This window comes from Xiphophorus maculatus, chromosome 20, assembly GCF_002775205.1.
Source record: "Xiphophorus maculatus strain JP 163 A chromosome 20, X_maculatus-5.0-male, whole genome shotgun sequence".
Taxonomy (NCBI): Eukaryota; Metazoa; Chordata; class Actinopteri; order Cyprinodontiformes; family Poeciliidae; genus Xiphophorus; species Xiphophorus maculatus.
This window is the reverse complement of record NC_036462.1, coordinates 10,520,510-10,533,302: the sequence shown is the minus strand read 5'-3', so window position 1 is coordinate 10,533,302 and position 12,793 is coordinate 10,520,510. Positions and strand designations below refer to the sequence as shown.

The following is a 12,793-nucleotide window of genomic DNA, read 5'->3' as shown; positions in this document are numbered from 1 at the left end:
CTCGTGGGATTTGTAGTTCTCAATCTATCCAGAGAGGTTTGCAGCTCTTGAGAGCACGGACGAAGAATTTGACATTTAGCATGAGTATACCCAAGAAAATATTTAAAACAGAGCAATTCCAAAGACATTGCTGTGTCCCGTTTTGTTCGGCTTCCTCCAAATGTAATAGTTTTCATTCTTTTCCTACCGATTCCGACTTGAGAAAACAATGGCTGATAAACATACGGCGTGATCCATACACAGTTACCGCTCACACCAAAGTTTGCAGCGGACATTTCACTTCTGATCAGCTCATAGAGCCAACATCTCTGAAAGGCGGTCGGAGGCTGGTTAAAGGTGCTGTACCAACATTGTTTGAATGGAATATCTGTGAAGGTAAAACAGAACCACCGCCTCCTCTACAAGTACAAGAATGGCACAGTTTACAGAAGGACCATAATTACTGCTTCATCCCCGGGCCCCCTGAAAAGAAAAGGTCATCATCTTCTAAATTGGACATGTCAATATCAGCAACAGAAGACCAGTCCAAATACGTGAAGAACCTGAGGAAAAACATTTGGGAGCAATTTATCAAGCAAGAGTTTTGTTTACAACGGTTTGCAGGCTCTGATGAAGACATCCAGTTTTATACCAGGTAAGTCTAATTTTTTGTTTCAGCTGTTTGTGTTTTTTGAGCTGTGAAGGGTGTCATATAAATAAAGTTTATAAAATCAGTATCGAACAAGGGATGCTGGGTCACATGTCTCGTAAATAAAGTCTGTGTGTGGAATTTAATCTCAGTATAAATTCAGCTGTTCTGTGAAGGCCTTAGTCATTTGTTAGAGAGCATCTGTGAACTCACAGCAACATGGAGATCAAGGAGCACACCTGACAGAATAGATGTTAGATTTTAAAAAGCTAGACAAGGATTTGAGCATGTCAAGACTTTTCAGTCAATTGTTACAAAATAGGTGTACAGCTGAACTGACAAGCCAGACCAAAAAGCTTGAAGCTGTCAGCTGAAGGTGGTTCTACTACAAAATATTGACTAAAGGGGACTGAACAAAAATGCATGACATTCTGTTTATGATTTAAACAGAATGTTTACATTACACAGTGTTACAAATTATTATGCAAATTGGATTTAAGTGTCATAAAGATGAAATTTTTTGTTGTGCTATTAAATTTATAGATGGTATTGTGTGACAGGGCTCTTTGAATCACTATAATTAATTTCAGAGAGCTGGGTTGATTAGTTTGTCTGGTGAGCTCAGTTAAAATCTACTTAAGAAAGATGTTCCACATTATTAAGCAGGCCACAGGTTTCAAGCAATATGGAAAGAGAAAGGTCTCTGCTGATGAAAATCATCAGATAGTGTAGTGCCGTATGACGAGGTATGAAAACATTAGATATTTAATGAAAACTGAAGAGTTATCATCATACTGTGAAGAGATTTGTGGCTGATTCAGAACAAAGATGGGTTTGTACAGATAAAGGCATAATCAGGAAGGTTTCTGTTAGACAAATTTATCGGATTAAGAGAGCAGCTGTTAAATGCCCTTACAAAGCAGCAAACAGTTATTTGAAGCTGCTGGTGCTTCTGGAACCTCAAGGTGGAGGATCCTCCAGAGGCTTCCGGTGCATGAACCTACTATTCGGCCACCCCTAACCAGTGCTCACAAGTGGAAACGGTTCCAATGGGCCCAGCCGTACATGATTTTTTGTCAGAACAGTTAATGAAGATTAATTTTCAAACAGACTTGTTTACTGATGACTGCTGTGCAACCCTGGATGGTCCAGATGGACGCAGTAGTGGATTGGTGGTGGATGGCCACTACATCCCAACACGGTTGTGATGTCAGCAAGGAGATGATGGAGTCATTTTTTGGGCCGAAATCATGGGGAAAGAGCTGGTCAGCCCCTTCAGAGTCCCCAAAGATGTGAAAATGACCTCAGCAAAGTATATGGACTTTCTGACTGGACTTTTTGAACCATTTCTTTAATGGTTCAAAAAGAAGAGCCGTACCTTCTGTAGCAAAATCATCTTCATGCATGACGATGCACCATCTCATGCTGCAAGGAGTACCACTGTGTCATTGGCTGCTATGGGTATAAAAGAGGAGAAACTCATGGTGTGGTCACCATCCTCCTCTGACCTCAACCCTATTGAGAACCTTTGGAGTTTCCTCAAGCAGAAGATCTGAGGGTGGAATGCAGTTCATATCAAAACAGAAGGTATTCTGACTTCCTGCAAAGAAATTCAAGCAGAAACTATCCACAAACTCACAAGTTCAATGGATGCAGGAATTGTGCAGGTGATATCAAAGAAGGGGTCCTATGTTAACATGTAACTCGGTCTGTTAAGATGTCTTTGATTGAAATAGCTTTTGATGTTAGTACATGTGACCACTTAATGCTGCACATTCAAATAATGACCCTTTGAAGTTCTTTATGATCCATAAAATGTTTAGAAAATCTGCTGTGCATAATAATTTGGAACAGTGCATTTTGAGTTTTTTATTTTAGAAAAAAATACTGTTCTCATGGGGAGTTTTGTTCAGTAAAATTTAATTTATACTGTAATAGGTCATGACTTGAAAATTATACTGACCATCATTTGCATTGACCATTTAAGAAAATCTGAGAAAATATCACTTGCATAATAATTTGGAACACGGTGTATAACCTTCTGTTGTAATCTAACATTATAACAGAATATTAAATTATAACATCCTGTTACATTTAGAAATTGTTTGAAATTTTCAAACAGTTTCAAAATTGTTTGAAATTTGTTTCAATTTCAAATAATTTGAAACCCTTCTTATTTCATTTCAAAACTATACATGACAATTTTATTTTGTTTTTCAAATAAAATTCCCAGTGAAGTTTTTTTTTCTAACATAACTACATGTGAAACTACAAGGATAGAAAAACCAAAGAACTAAATAAATTACTTTAGTAGTTACGTTTGATATTGGTGTGATAACAGGATATGATTCATGTCTCCATTTTTAAATAGATTTCCAAGCTACAAACATTTGATGGCATTTTGGTTCTTGATTGAGCCTTGGATTCATAAAATGGTCAGGATGTCAAGAGCTAAATTAGCTGCTAAGGGAAATGAAGAAATGATGATCTCTGCACCGTCATCAGAGGTAGGCCATGGGGTTTGCTGGTAGTATCATGAGTTGCGCTCTCAGTGCATTTCTTAACGCATTCTCTCTTATGTCAACTTCACAGAGGCAGCATCTTCAACCTGTTGACGAGTTCTTTCTTTTCCTCATTTTTCTGTCACTTGGTATGAAAGAAAAGGATCTTGCAATTCGATTCAACACTCACCAGTCCATCGTGAGCCGCATTATTGCAATGTGGACAAATTTTCTTTTCACTGTTCTGGGGTCTCAGTGCATCTGGCTTACACGGCAGAAAGTACAAGCTTATCTCCCTGAGGAATTTATGGATTTCCCTGACACCCAGGTGATCCTGGACTGTACAGAGCTGAGGTGTCAAATGCCATCTTCACCTCTTCCCCAGAGGGACATGAACCCCTCTCACAGATCCCTCTGCACCATGAGAGCCTTGATTGGCATAGCTCCACACGGTGCTGTAACATTCATCTCTGATCTATATAGAGGTTCATTCAGTATTAGCGAGCTATTCAAACGCTCTGGCATTGCTGAAAACTTGACCGAAGACATGGCAGTGATGGTAAATAAGGGCTTCCTGATTAGGGATTGTTGTGAGTGTAAAGTGTACTCCCTTTCTTTTCTGTCCAAGCACCCAGGAGACCAGGCCACAGCAAGACTCAAAATGCATGTGGAGCAAGTCATTGGGAGGGTAAAACAGAATAAACTTTTTCATGGCATTGTCTCTCTGTCACAGGCCTACAGCATTAACCAGCTGTTTGTAGTTGCATGTTTGCTGTCAAATTATCAGAACACTGCTTTAGTTAATAAAGTGGTTCATTGAGGATCTGTGGGCTTAAGCCACAAAATGAACACAAAGATTTGATCTACGAAGCTGTGAAAAAAACTACTTGCAACAGATAAATTTCTGTCACTTGAGTCGAAAGCAGACAAGAAAACTGATTCTGTTGTGCTGCTAAATTAGTTCTTGAAAGATAGTTGGAACTCATTCTGTGTTGAGAAATGCTTTATGTTAGATATGGTTTTGCAGTTTGGCATTGTATTCTTCACTAAGTTTGACTATTGTTTGAATTAAACTAGTTTTTATGTTTTGAATCTGAAGCAGACTGACGTGAATTGGATTTATTTCAATAAAGTTTTGGTTGCTGAATTGGAATATTTGATAGAAATTCTATACTTGTCTTGTCAAATGCATTGAGATTATACTACAAAAAAGCTGAATAAAAAATACTGTACTAAGGTAATTGAAATAATTTGTAAAGTTCATCTCTTAAAATCCTGTGTTTAACTGCAGATCCATGTTTTGTCATCAACGATCATAAAGAAAAATAAGTGATTTCATAAATATTCACTTACTGAAACGTGACTGACCTAATTCAACAGAGGTCCAATTGGCCCAATTGGTGCTAATAGTCTCACAGTGAGAGAAATGGATATCACCTGATTGCTGTGAGTGTCTTGAGTCATTGTAATAGAAAGGAATCTTTTTTCACTTTGACATTAAAGTTGTTTTTTTTTTTGTTTTTGTCACAAAAGCCAAATTTCTTTGAGTCAAATTTTATAGCTTTCTAAAAGTAATAAAAATGGATATAATATTCAAAGAGGTGAATACTTTTTATAGGCACTAAAAGCTTTGGGGTTTATCTGATTAAATGTACTTAAATTAAAAGGTGTAAATTGTATTTACATAAGTATTTTGTTGGTCTCACATGACTGCATGATTAATTCAGTGGCCTACACAACCTGTAAATCCATTTCAAGCTTCTGAAGCTTTGCTTCAAACATATTCTTAGCATTGTTTTGGTGACTAACACACCCTGCAAACATAGGAAACACATTTGTTATTAGTGCTGTCACTGTTTACATGTAAAAATTGAATATGCAGAAAATTCTCGTGCTGAGTTTTGCATAATAAGCAGTTCGTTCCACTGTGTGAAACAGTACCTGCTACCTAACAAGATTAATCAAAGAGCTTAAGCTGAAAAAAATTAGGATGTAGATTTTAAATTTAACATCACCTTCATGGAAAGAACCCAATAGGAGCATGGTTCAGTGCCATGGTTACTGATCCATCTTTTGAAAAAGAGACCTTTTGTTTAGTGTGCCTTCAAACCACTACTACAACAATTTTGATGAAACAACCTTAATAACTGCAATACCAAATTGATTTATGTGGTCAGTATGAACTTTAAATTAAAAAAAATGTTGTCATTTATGAAATTATTCAAATGGTTAGACTTGATATGTTTTTAGTTACGTTTTTGACAATGCTCCACTGACTTGAACCCCATGAATGGGACAAACAACTTCTCACATCTACACATTTAGTGTGTGTGGTGACTCACTTTTCCTCATTGTCCTGCAGCACTATGTTCTTACTGACTTCTCCTGAAAAAAACTATTTTTAGTGAACACTGAATAAAATCACAAGTACAAGTCTCATTAGGATTGTTTCTGCTTCTGGGGCCATGACCCCAGTCATATAATGAAACCCCAAGTGTAATCTTAAGATCATTTTAAAAACCATTTGTTAGAAGGCAAACTGGAGAAAATAGTAAACACTTAGAAAACACGGCCAGAAGTAACTGTCCAAATATTGGCACATATGCAGTCTGTCTATTACGGCTGCATGATATTAGAAGATCATCTACTGAGAACATTGTTTTTAAATATTATGATAATGATGATACTAGTCGCAATACATTTGAATTTTGTCCACTCCTGCCTTTCCCTGATCTAAATCCCATAGTGAATCTGCAGAATATTGTCAAGAGGAAGATAAAAATAAAATTAAAAAAAAACATGCGACAATGCAGATAAGCTGAAAGCCACTATTAAGCAATCTGCAGTGGGAGTTCTTGCCACAGGAGGCTAAGTCTTATATTGGGTGAATATAATGTAGAGTACCAGGACATATTTTTCTCTAGGCAGACATTTCTGTTTTGAAACCCATCTTCTTTGTATCTTTTGTAATACAAACTTTTAAAAACCTGATTTTTGGTTTTTGTAAATTATAATCAAAATAATAACGAAAGTAACAGAAATAGATCTGTTAAATCAGGTGTGTTCATCCATCCATTACTCTGTGTATCTACATGAATTACTAAAGTAAGCTTCCAACGTACAATCACAATAATGTTTTAGATTCTATTTGTGTTTTAGTTTCTATATGCTTTAAAAAATAACTAAATAAATATGAGGAAGTGAACACATAGCCTAAACTAAAAGCAGGCAGTCTCTGTATCTCAGGTCAGAGCAAAAAACAGGCAAGACACTATTGAAGATTTTTAAAAGGACATTTTCTTCATCAACTTACATAGAAGGCTACTTACTTATTCTCATTACAAAAGTACAGGAACATACGCTTTAAGGCCCCTGATTTATGTGACAACATGACCATTTCTTTCTGAGATATCTTTCTCTTTCATGTTGAATAAATATCAGGGATTTAAATTAAATATTTTAGTTTCAAGAAAAGGGAGAGAGACAAACCAACAACTAAGTTCTTCTCTTGGCAAGGGATATTGGTATTGCTACCACCACCTACACTGGACGGTTCCATACTAGCAAAACATTCAAAGCGGCCTATGATGTGCTCTTTCATTTAATCTGGGATTTATTTGTGGTTGGCTAAGCATCAATATGTATTCATATTTATACATATCCACACAGTGTATATTGATGAGCACCACAGGTTTTATCTTTTCCAGTGGAATCCAAATGTGACCAAGATACAGCGTTCCTGTGTCCAGGAAGCAATAAATAGTTTATATTTCCCAGGAAGAAGGAAATCTTCCACCTCCAGGAAGAGAAAAATAGGCAAGTGGTTTTAAATTAAGCCTGTTTAAATGGTGTTCTTAGTGACATTTGCACTAAGCATATAATACAAACTGACAAGACTTTAGGTAACAGTATTAGGTGTCAAATTTATGTTATTGGAGCTGAGAATGTGAGATCTCATAGTTTGGGTCATTTATGTTTTCTACATAAATGCAGTTTTAAAGCCTTGTTCAAATCAGTTCTCCATTTTCAGAATCTTTTAGGATCAACCCAGGCACCAAGACTATACTTCAGAAGATAAATATATTTAGCATTAAAAGTTAGTCATGCTAGTACTCTTGTGCTAATTATGTTTTCTTATTAAAATGTAATACTGCTAACATGCCAACTAAGCAAAGTAAGCCAGTCTGACCTAATAAATGAAGAAGTAATTATTTCTATCATTAATTTTTTGCTCTTTGTTTTCACACGTCTTAGAAAATACTCCAAGATGCAATTTTCTCGTGTTTGTCTATCTCTTTGCTGGCCACTCAATGTCTGAATTGTCACAACAGCTGAACAGATGGTCACTTGTCCTGATCCTGGTTCTGTTGGAGGTTTCTTCTTCTTAAAATTGAGTTGATTCTCTCCACTATCCCTTAGTGCTTGCTCCGGATTAGTTAGACCATGGAAGTAAAATTTCATTGCAATCTGATGGATTTGACATTTAATGATCCACTGAATCTGGCTGTAGTAATGTGAATCCACTGCCTTGCACTGTACATAACAGGATTTAAATTGGGCCTATAATTTGCTTTGACATGACGCATCTTAACTAGAGCAATATAAATTAATTTAATTGGGAAAAGACAAGCAAATGTGCTGGAGGGTTAACACTTTTATTGCAAGATTAAATATCAAGATAAATACTTTCAGTTAAATTTTAAGGTCTTGCTTAAAAAAACAATTTGCTTGTCTGCACTAGTAAAATACTGGCATTAGTTTTATTGCGTTTCATTTTCACACAGTCATGTTTTGAAGTTGATGAACCCCTGGTAGAATACAGGTGACAGGCAAGACACTGATGAAGTGGAGTTTAATCAAGCAAAAAAAACCGAATAAAATAAATAAATAATTCCAGAGTTACAAATAAAACTGTTTAGAACAGGTGAGTCTAATTAAATGTGCTGCAGGTTTGTGGGGGGTCAACGCTAGAGAAGCTGAAGGATGATGGCCAAACAATACACAGTAAAAACAAATGAAAGAATAAACATAACCAAGAAGAACACAAAACTCAAAACCAGAATGACTAAACTCAGTCCATAGCAGTTATTTCTGTTTTTGTGCCAGATTGTTTTCTTGGAACAAGAAAAGGTTTTGCTTTTTCACGATTTTTATTAAATATTCATAAATAAACCAATGAACATTTGTGCAATAAAATCTAGCATTTTTGGAAGAATTTAGCTTTCCCAATACTGCATCAAGTGAATGACATTGAAACTCATGCTTTGACATCATCTGAATTTGCCTTCAAGTCAGTGTGGTGCCACAAAGTCCATCAGATGAAATGTACTCCCCTGTGTTACCACAGGCCATGTCATGAACACAGTGCCAACGGTGTCAGTGGGAGTCAGTGGGATCTGCATGTTCTGAAACACTTCACTCTGCCAAATTGTAATCATCTGGTGTTGTGGGAGTAGTTTATAGCTGCCAGGAATTTATTCATTATTTTAAATTCTAGTATTATCTTATTCAGGGACATAAGAGACAAACAAACACACTCATTCCTATCTAAAATTGGCAATTAACCTACACTGCATGTTTTTGCAGGTAAGCTGAGCACACACAAAAATTATAAATATTTAAGTTTATATACGTGTTTTTTCTCCATATGAAATATCACAAGCAAAATATTGATATAATACAGAAGAAAAATGATCTGGCAGATCAGTTAGCCATCTTCCTTATTTATATTTTCATTTTAAGAGTAGTCCTAGAATCTCACTCTGTCACAATAACACTCTGTATGTGTTACTTCGTTTTATCCATTAGCCTTCTCTGTGTTCTTCTTTCTTCCTTTTTGGCAGCCCATACTTTAAATCTTCTGTTCAAAACATAAAGCTATGAAAATATTTCCCCCTTTACAGCTTTCTTATGGTTATGTTTTTTGTTATAACTAAATGTTTCAGATAATCAAACTGATCTTGGTGTCAGACAAATTTAACTCGGGTAAATGCAAGCAACCGATCCCCAAAATTCAAATTTTTCTTATTAAGGAGATATAAAGCTATACTTTGTATATAAAAAAGTACATATGGATGATGCAGCAGGTCAATGATTATAAGCATTTGCATCTTACTGGCTTCCAAAAATCCACATGGAGGTAAAGTAATTGAGGAGTGGCCTATTCAAAGTTTTGACACTAATCCAAACAATCTAAATTTCATGTTTAAAGTGCAACTTTAAACATGCAATTTATGATCAAATGTAGCTTTCATTTAAACAATAATGTACAGAAAAGGATTAAAACATATATGTAAAAGACTTCTTGCAGGATTGCGGGGAGCTAGCATCCATCCCCAGCAAACACAGGGTGAAGGTCATGGTACACGCCAGGCAGGATGAAAATGGCAAAGCAGAACTAATCTGTACGAAGGCAAATAACAGTGCTATATTCATAGCATACAATGTCTGTACACAATTTTACATTAGCTTTTTTTTAATGAATCACACCTGTTTTATCACTTTACACTTTTTACTCCTCTATCAATGTTATTGTTATTTTCTTTGGATTCATTCGTTAATAAAGTGAATCATGTCATGCTTCCTTCATCTTTTCTGCCCACAAGCTTCTGATGGGAGCCAACATTCCTCACGGAGAAAGAAACTTCTCCTGGAAGATGTTGTCAGGACGACTGTGTTTCTATTGGTGGCTATGGAAGTACCATGGCAACCATAGACCTCAGTCCTCTTAGGTTCATTAAGTGTTGGAGTCGGTGGCATCAAGCAGCTGGTGAAGAACTCCAGGTAACAAACATTTTAACTACAAAGTGTTTGGAAAAGTTTAAACCTGAAACATCACACACTTTGCTGAGGTTTAGCTCATCTGCACTGACTCATTCAGGGTCTCTTTGTCCACCAAATCAATACAACCATTCAACCATTCTCTAAATTTGTCTTTTTTCCTCAGGTGCCAGCGTTTCTTAAAAAAGGAATGTGGAGGATTAGACCACAAAATGGAGAAATCCTGATCCCTCAATTTAATTCGATCATTCTTTCTAAAGCACCTGATTAAATAAAGAACACATGCAAGCAAGCATTGAGGGACAGCATTGTTTGGGATTATGTTAACACAAATAAGCCTAAAAGGCTTTGACGTTTTATCTCTCCGGACAAAAGTCACATGTTGGAGATGAAGCTGCTGACGTTTTTTTTTCTGTTCATTTCCAAATCAAGTGTCCTATTTTAAATTTGTGGCTTTTTATTATGTGGGTGGGCTAAACAAAACGTGTGTGTCAGGGGGATTTATAAAAGGTCTGAAGGGTCGAATCAGATCTCAGTTGGAGAGTTTTAGCATTAGAGGAGCTGTTTTCACTCAGAGAGAAGAAATGTAAGTACCTGCAATTATTGTTTGTCCAAGAGACTTTGAGAACTTTGTTATTTATTCTCAAAGTTTATGCTGTGTACTTGTATTTTTTTTTAAATGACAAAATTAATAAAACTGAAAGTAATTCTGAAGTTGCAATTGTCAGTTACACAATGTAAAAGTAATAGCATAATAATAGAAATTTGGTGATTTTTTAAAACTGTTTAGCTTTGTTTTATTTTTCTCAAATCTGAAAACTGATGTTGTACAGATGTGTTTTTTTTCTACTGTTCTCACCTTTATCATGGCAGAAACCTACAATTATGTCTTCAGAGAATTTAAATTTAAGCTGCAAGAGATTATTAGGAGTTCATTCTTTCCTCCTTTACAGAATCCCATCCATGGAAAGGTTTGTCATACAAGTTTCATTTTAGGTTTTATAATTCAAAATTAAAAAAGAGATTTCTAAATCTAAAACTATTGGTAATTGCCAACAGAAATTTCCCCTAATTGTCAGGTTTAAACACCTATTGAGACACCTATTAAGGTTGCGCAGAGATGTGAAATTAATAATTGTTATTGATTTATGTAAAATTCTGTGTTTTATAGTTTCATAATTGACTTAGTTTCATAACTGCTGCAATTTGTTTTAGCAAAGAGTTAATTGTTTTGCTCATCTATGTTCTTTTAGAAAATGAAACAATAAAAATGAAGGTCAAATAAATTTGACTTGTGACAATAAAAGTTTATAGGAGGAACCTGACTCCAGATTTGCATATTACCACATAATTATTCGCCAACTCCTCTCTGTGTTTCCCAGTGAAAGAGTACAGCAGATAGTTCTGACTAAATGAATAGATGTCCTGCTCTTCAGATACATTTTTCTCCTATGTTATGTTATATTTTGTTTCTGTTTTCTAATTCAGAAGATGCAGATCTCGCCTGTGCAGTTGTTTGCTGTGATGGTTCTTGTCATCTTTACCTCCGGCCACTGTCAACAGAATGACAAGTGAGACAAGCACCTTTGATTTTCTGCTTTTGTGCGTAGTTATTTTGTCTTGAGACAAGTTAAACATATCTAAGTTATTTAAGATATTTATACTCATATCATGAGTCCAAAATCTGTTCTTCAATTAATCTAGATAAGTGGTTGATTTATGTTCTGATCCATTAACATTTACCTGATTATTTTTACAAGAACCAATGACAAAGTGTTTACTTTCCATTCTCTTTAGGATAGAAAACACTTCATACATAATTGGATAAAAAGGTCCAATTTAACATCAAAGAACTTTTGAAGACTATAACTCTGAATTTTTTATGGCATTAAGTCCTCAGAGGTCAGCAGCATTTCTTGATTTTTTTTTTTTTTTTTTTCTGAATCAACAGTAAATTCTGTTATGTCTTAAATTAAGTTCCAAAAGTGACATTTGATGCAGGGGAACATACTTCACTTGATTTTGCTTTAATGTAAACAATTAAAATAAACATGGATTTTTAATCCTAGTCTTTCAATGTATTTTTTACATTAAACCTTGATATGTTTTTGCATGGGTACCAACAGTTTTTATATTAATGTAAGACTCTGGTTTTGGCACCCACCTAACGTGAATGGGGAGTTTTTAGATAAAACGTGGTTTGAATGGAACTGTGTATTCTTCAAACGTTTTCTGAGTTGTGAGGGAGTTCACTGACTTGTGTTTGGTCTCCCTGCAGTCGCCGAGCGGTGACTGAACACCAGCTGATGCACGATCGTGGTCGAAACATCCAGAGTCTGAAAAGGCTCATCTGGCTTTCCAGCGCTATGGAGGGTCTTCACACGGCACAGACCCGCTCAGCTGCTGCTGCTACTGCTTTCACCCCTTCAAAGCTCCTGAGCTCCCCTCTGAATCCAGTTCTGATCCCAGCTGGAGAGAGCCCCCAATCTCCTCAGGTCCAGAACATGCTGAGAGACTTCTTTTATCCCCATTTGAATCATCTCTTGGATGAAGAGCCCTAACACCATGCAAATGCACATGAAACATAAAATAAAATGCACAGAAAGATTGAGCGTGTCATTTTTTTTGTATAACAGAAAACCTACAGCACACCAATAAAATCTTCTGTAAGGCGGCCAAGACTTGATGTAGGCTTACAAATAGATGGTGCTTTTAATTCATTTTAATTCATTTTTGCTTGCATAGTAGTTGACAGGGGCTCTCAGCACACATAATTATTTACAGAGAGAACTGCAATGCACTTCAATCTGGACGAAATTTGAAGATTTGAGGGGTGTTTTTGGGATATTTTCCAAATTAGATTGTGGAGCTAGTAAGTTTAATA

The 12,793-nt window shown here is 35.8% G+C and overlaps 1 protein-coding gene across 4 annotated transcripts; it reads left to right on the top strand.

The window, feature by feature from the left end:
* Positions 1-23: 23 nt before the first annotated feature.
* On the top strand, positions 24-12,516 carry LOC111612344. Of its 4 annotated transcripts, XM_023353425.1 has the most exons (6): positions 24-634; positions 3,000-3,135; positions 3,221-9,912; positions 10,076-10,495; positions 11,398-11,480; positions 12,188-12,516. In XM_023353425.1, the coding sequence occupies exons 1-3, from the start codon at positions 81-83 to the stop codon at positions 3,947-3,949; spliced, it is 1,419 nt and encodes a 472-aa protein (XP_023209193.1). In that variant the 5' UTR covers positions 24-80; the 3' UTR covers positions 3,950-9,912; positions 10,076-10,495; positions 11,398-11,480; positions 12,188-12,516. The 4 variants fall into 4 exon arrangements, with proteins under 4 accessions (XP_023209193.1, XP_023209194.1, XP_023209192.1 ...); XM_023353426.1 differs by lacking the exon at positions 10,076-10,495; XM_023353424.1 differs by having other exon boundaries at positions 3,221-10,495.
* The last annotated feature ends 277 nt before the right edge of the window (positions 12,517-12,793 follow it).

Bases quoted from the DNA above. Each gene is read 5' to 3' on its own strand.
- LOC111612344 (XM_023353426.1), top strand. From the start codon at position 81: ATGAGTATACCCAAGAAAATATTTAAAACAGAGCAATTCCAAAGACAT. The intron at 635-2,999 runs GTAAGTCTAATT...ATTTTTAAATAG, and splicing joins GACATCCAGTTTTATACCAG to ATTTCCAAGCTACAAACATT. The intron at 3,136-3,220 runs GTAGGCCATGGG...TCAACTTCACAG, and splicing joins TCTCTGCACCGTCATCAGAG to AGGCAGCATCTTCAACCTGT.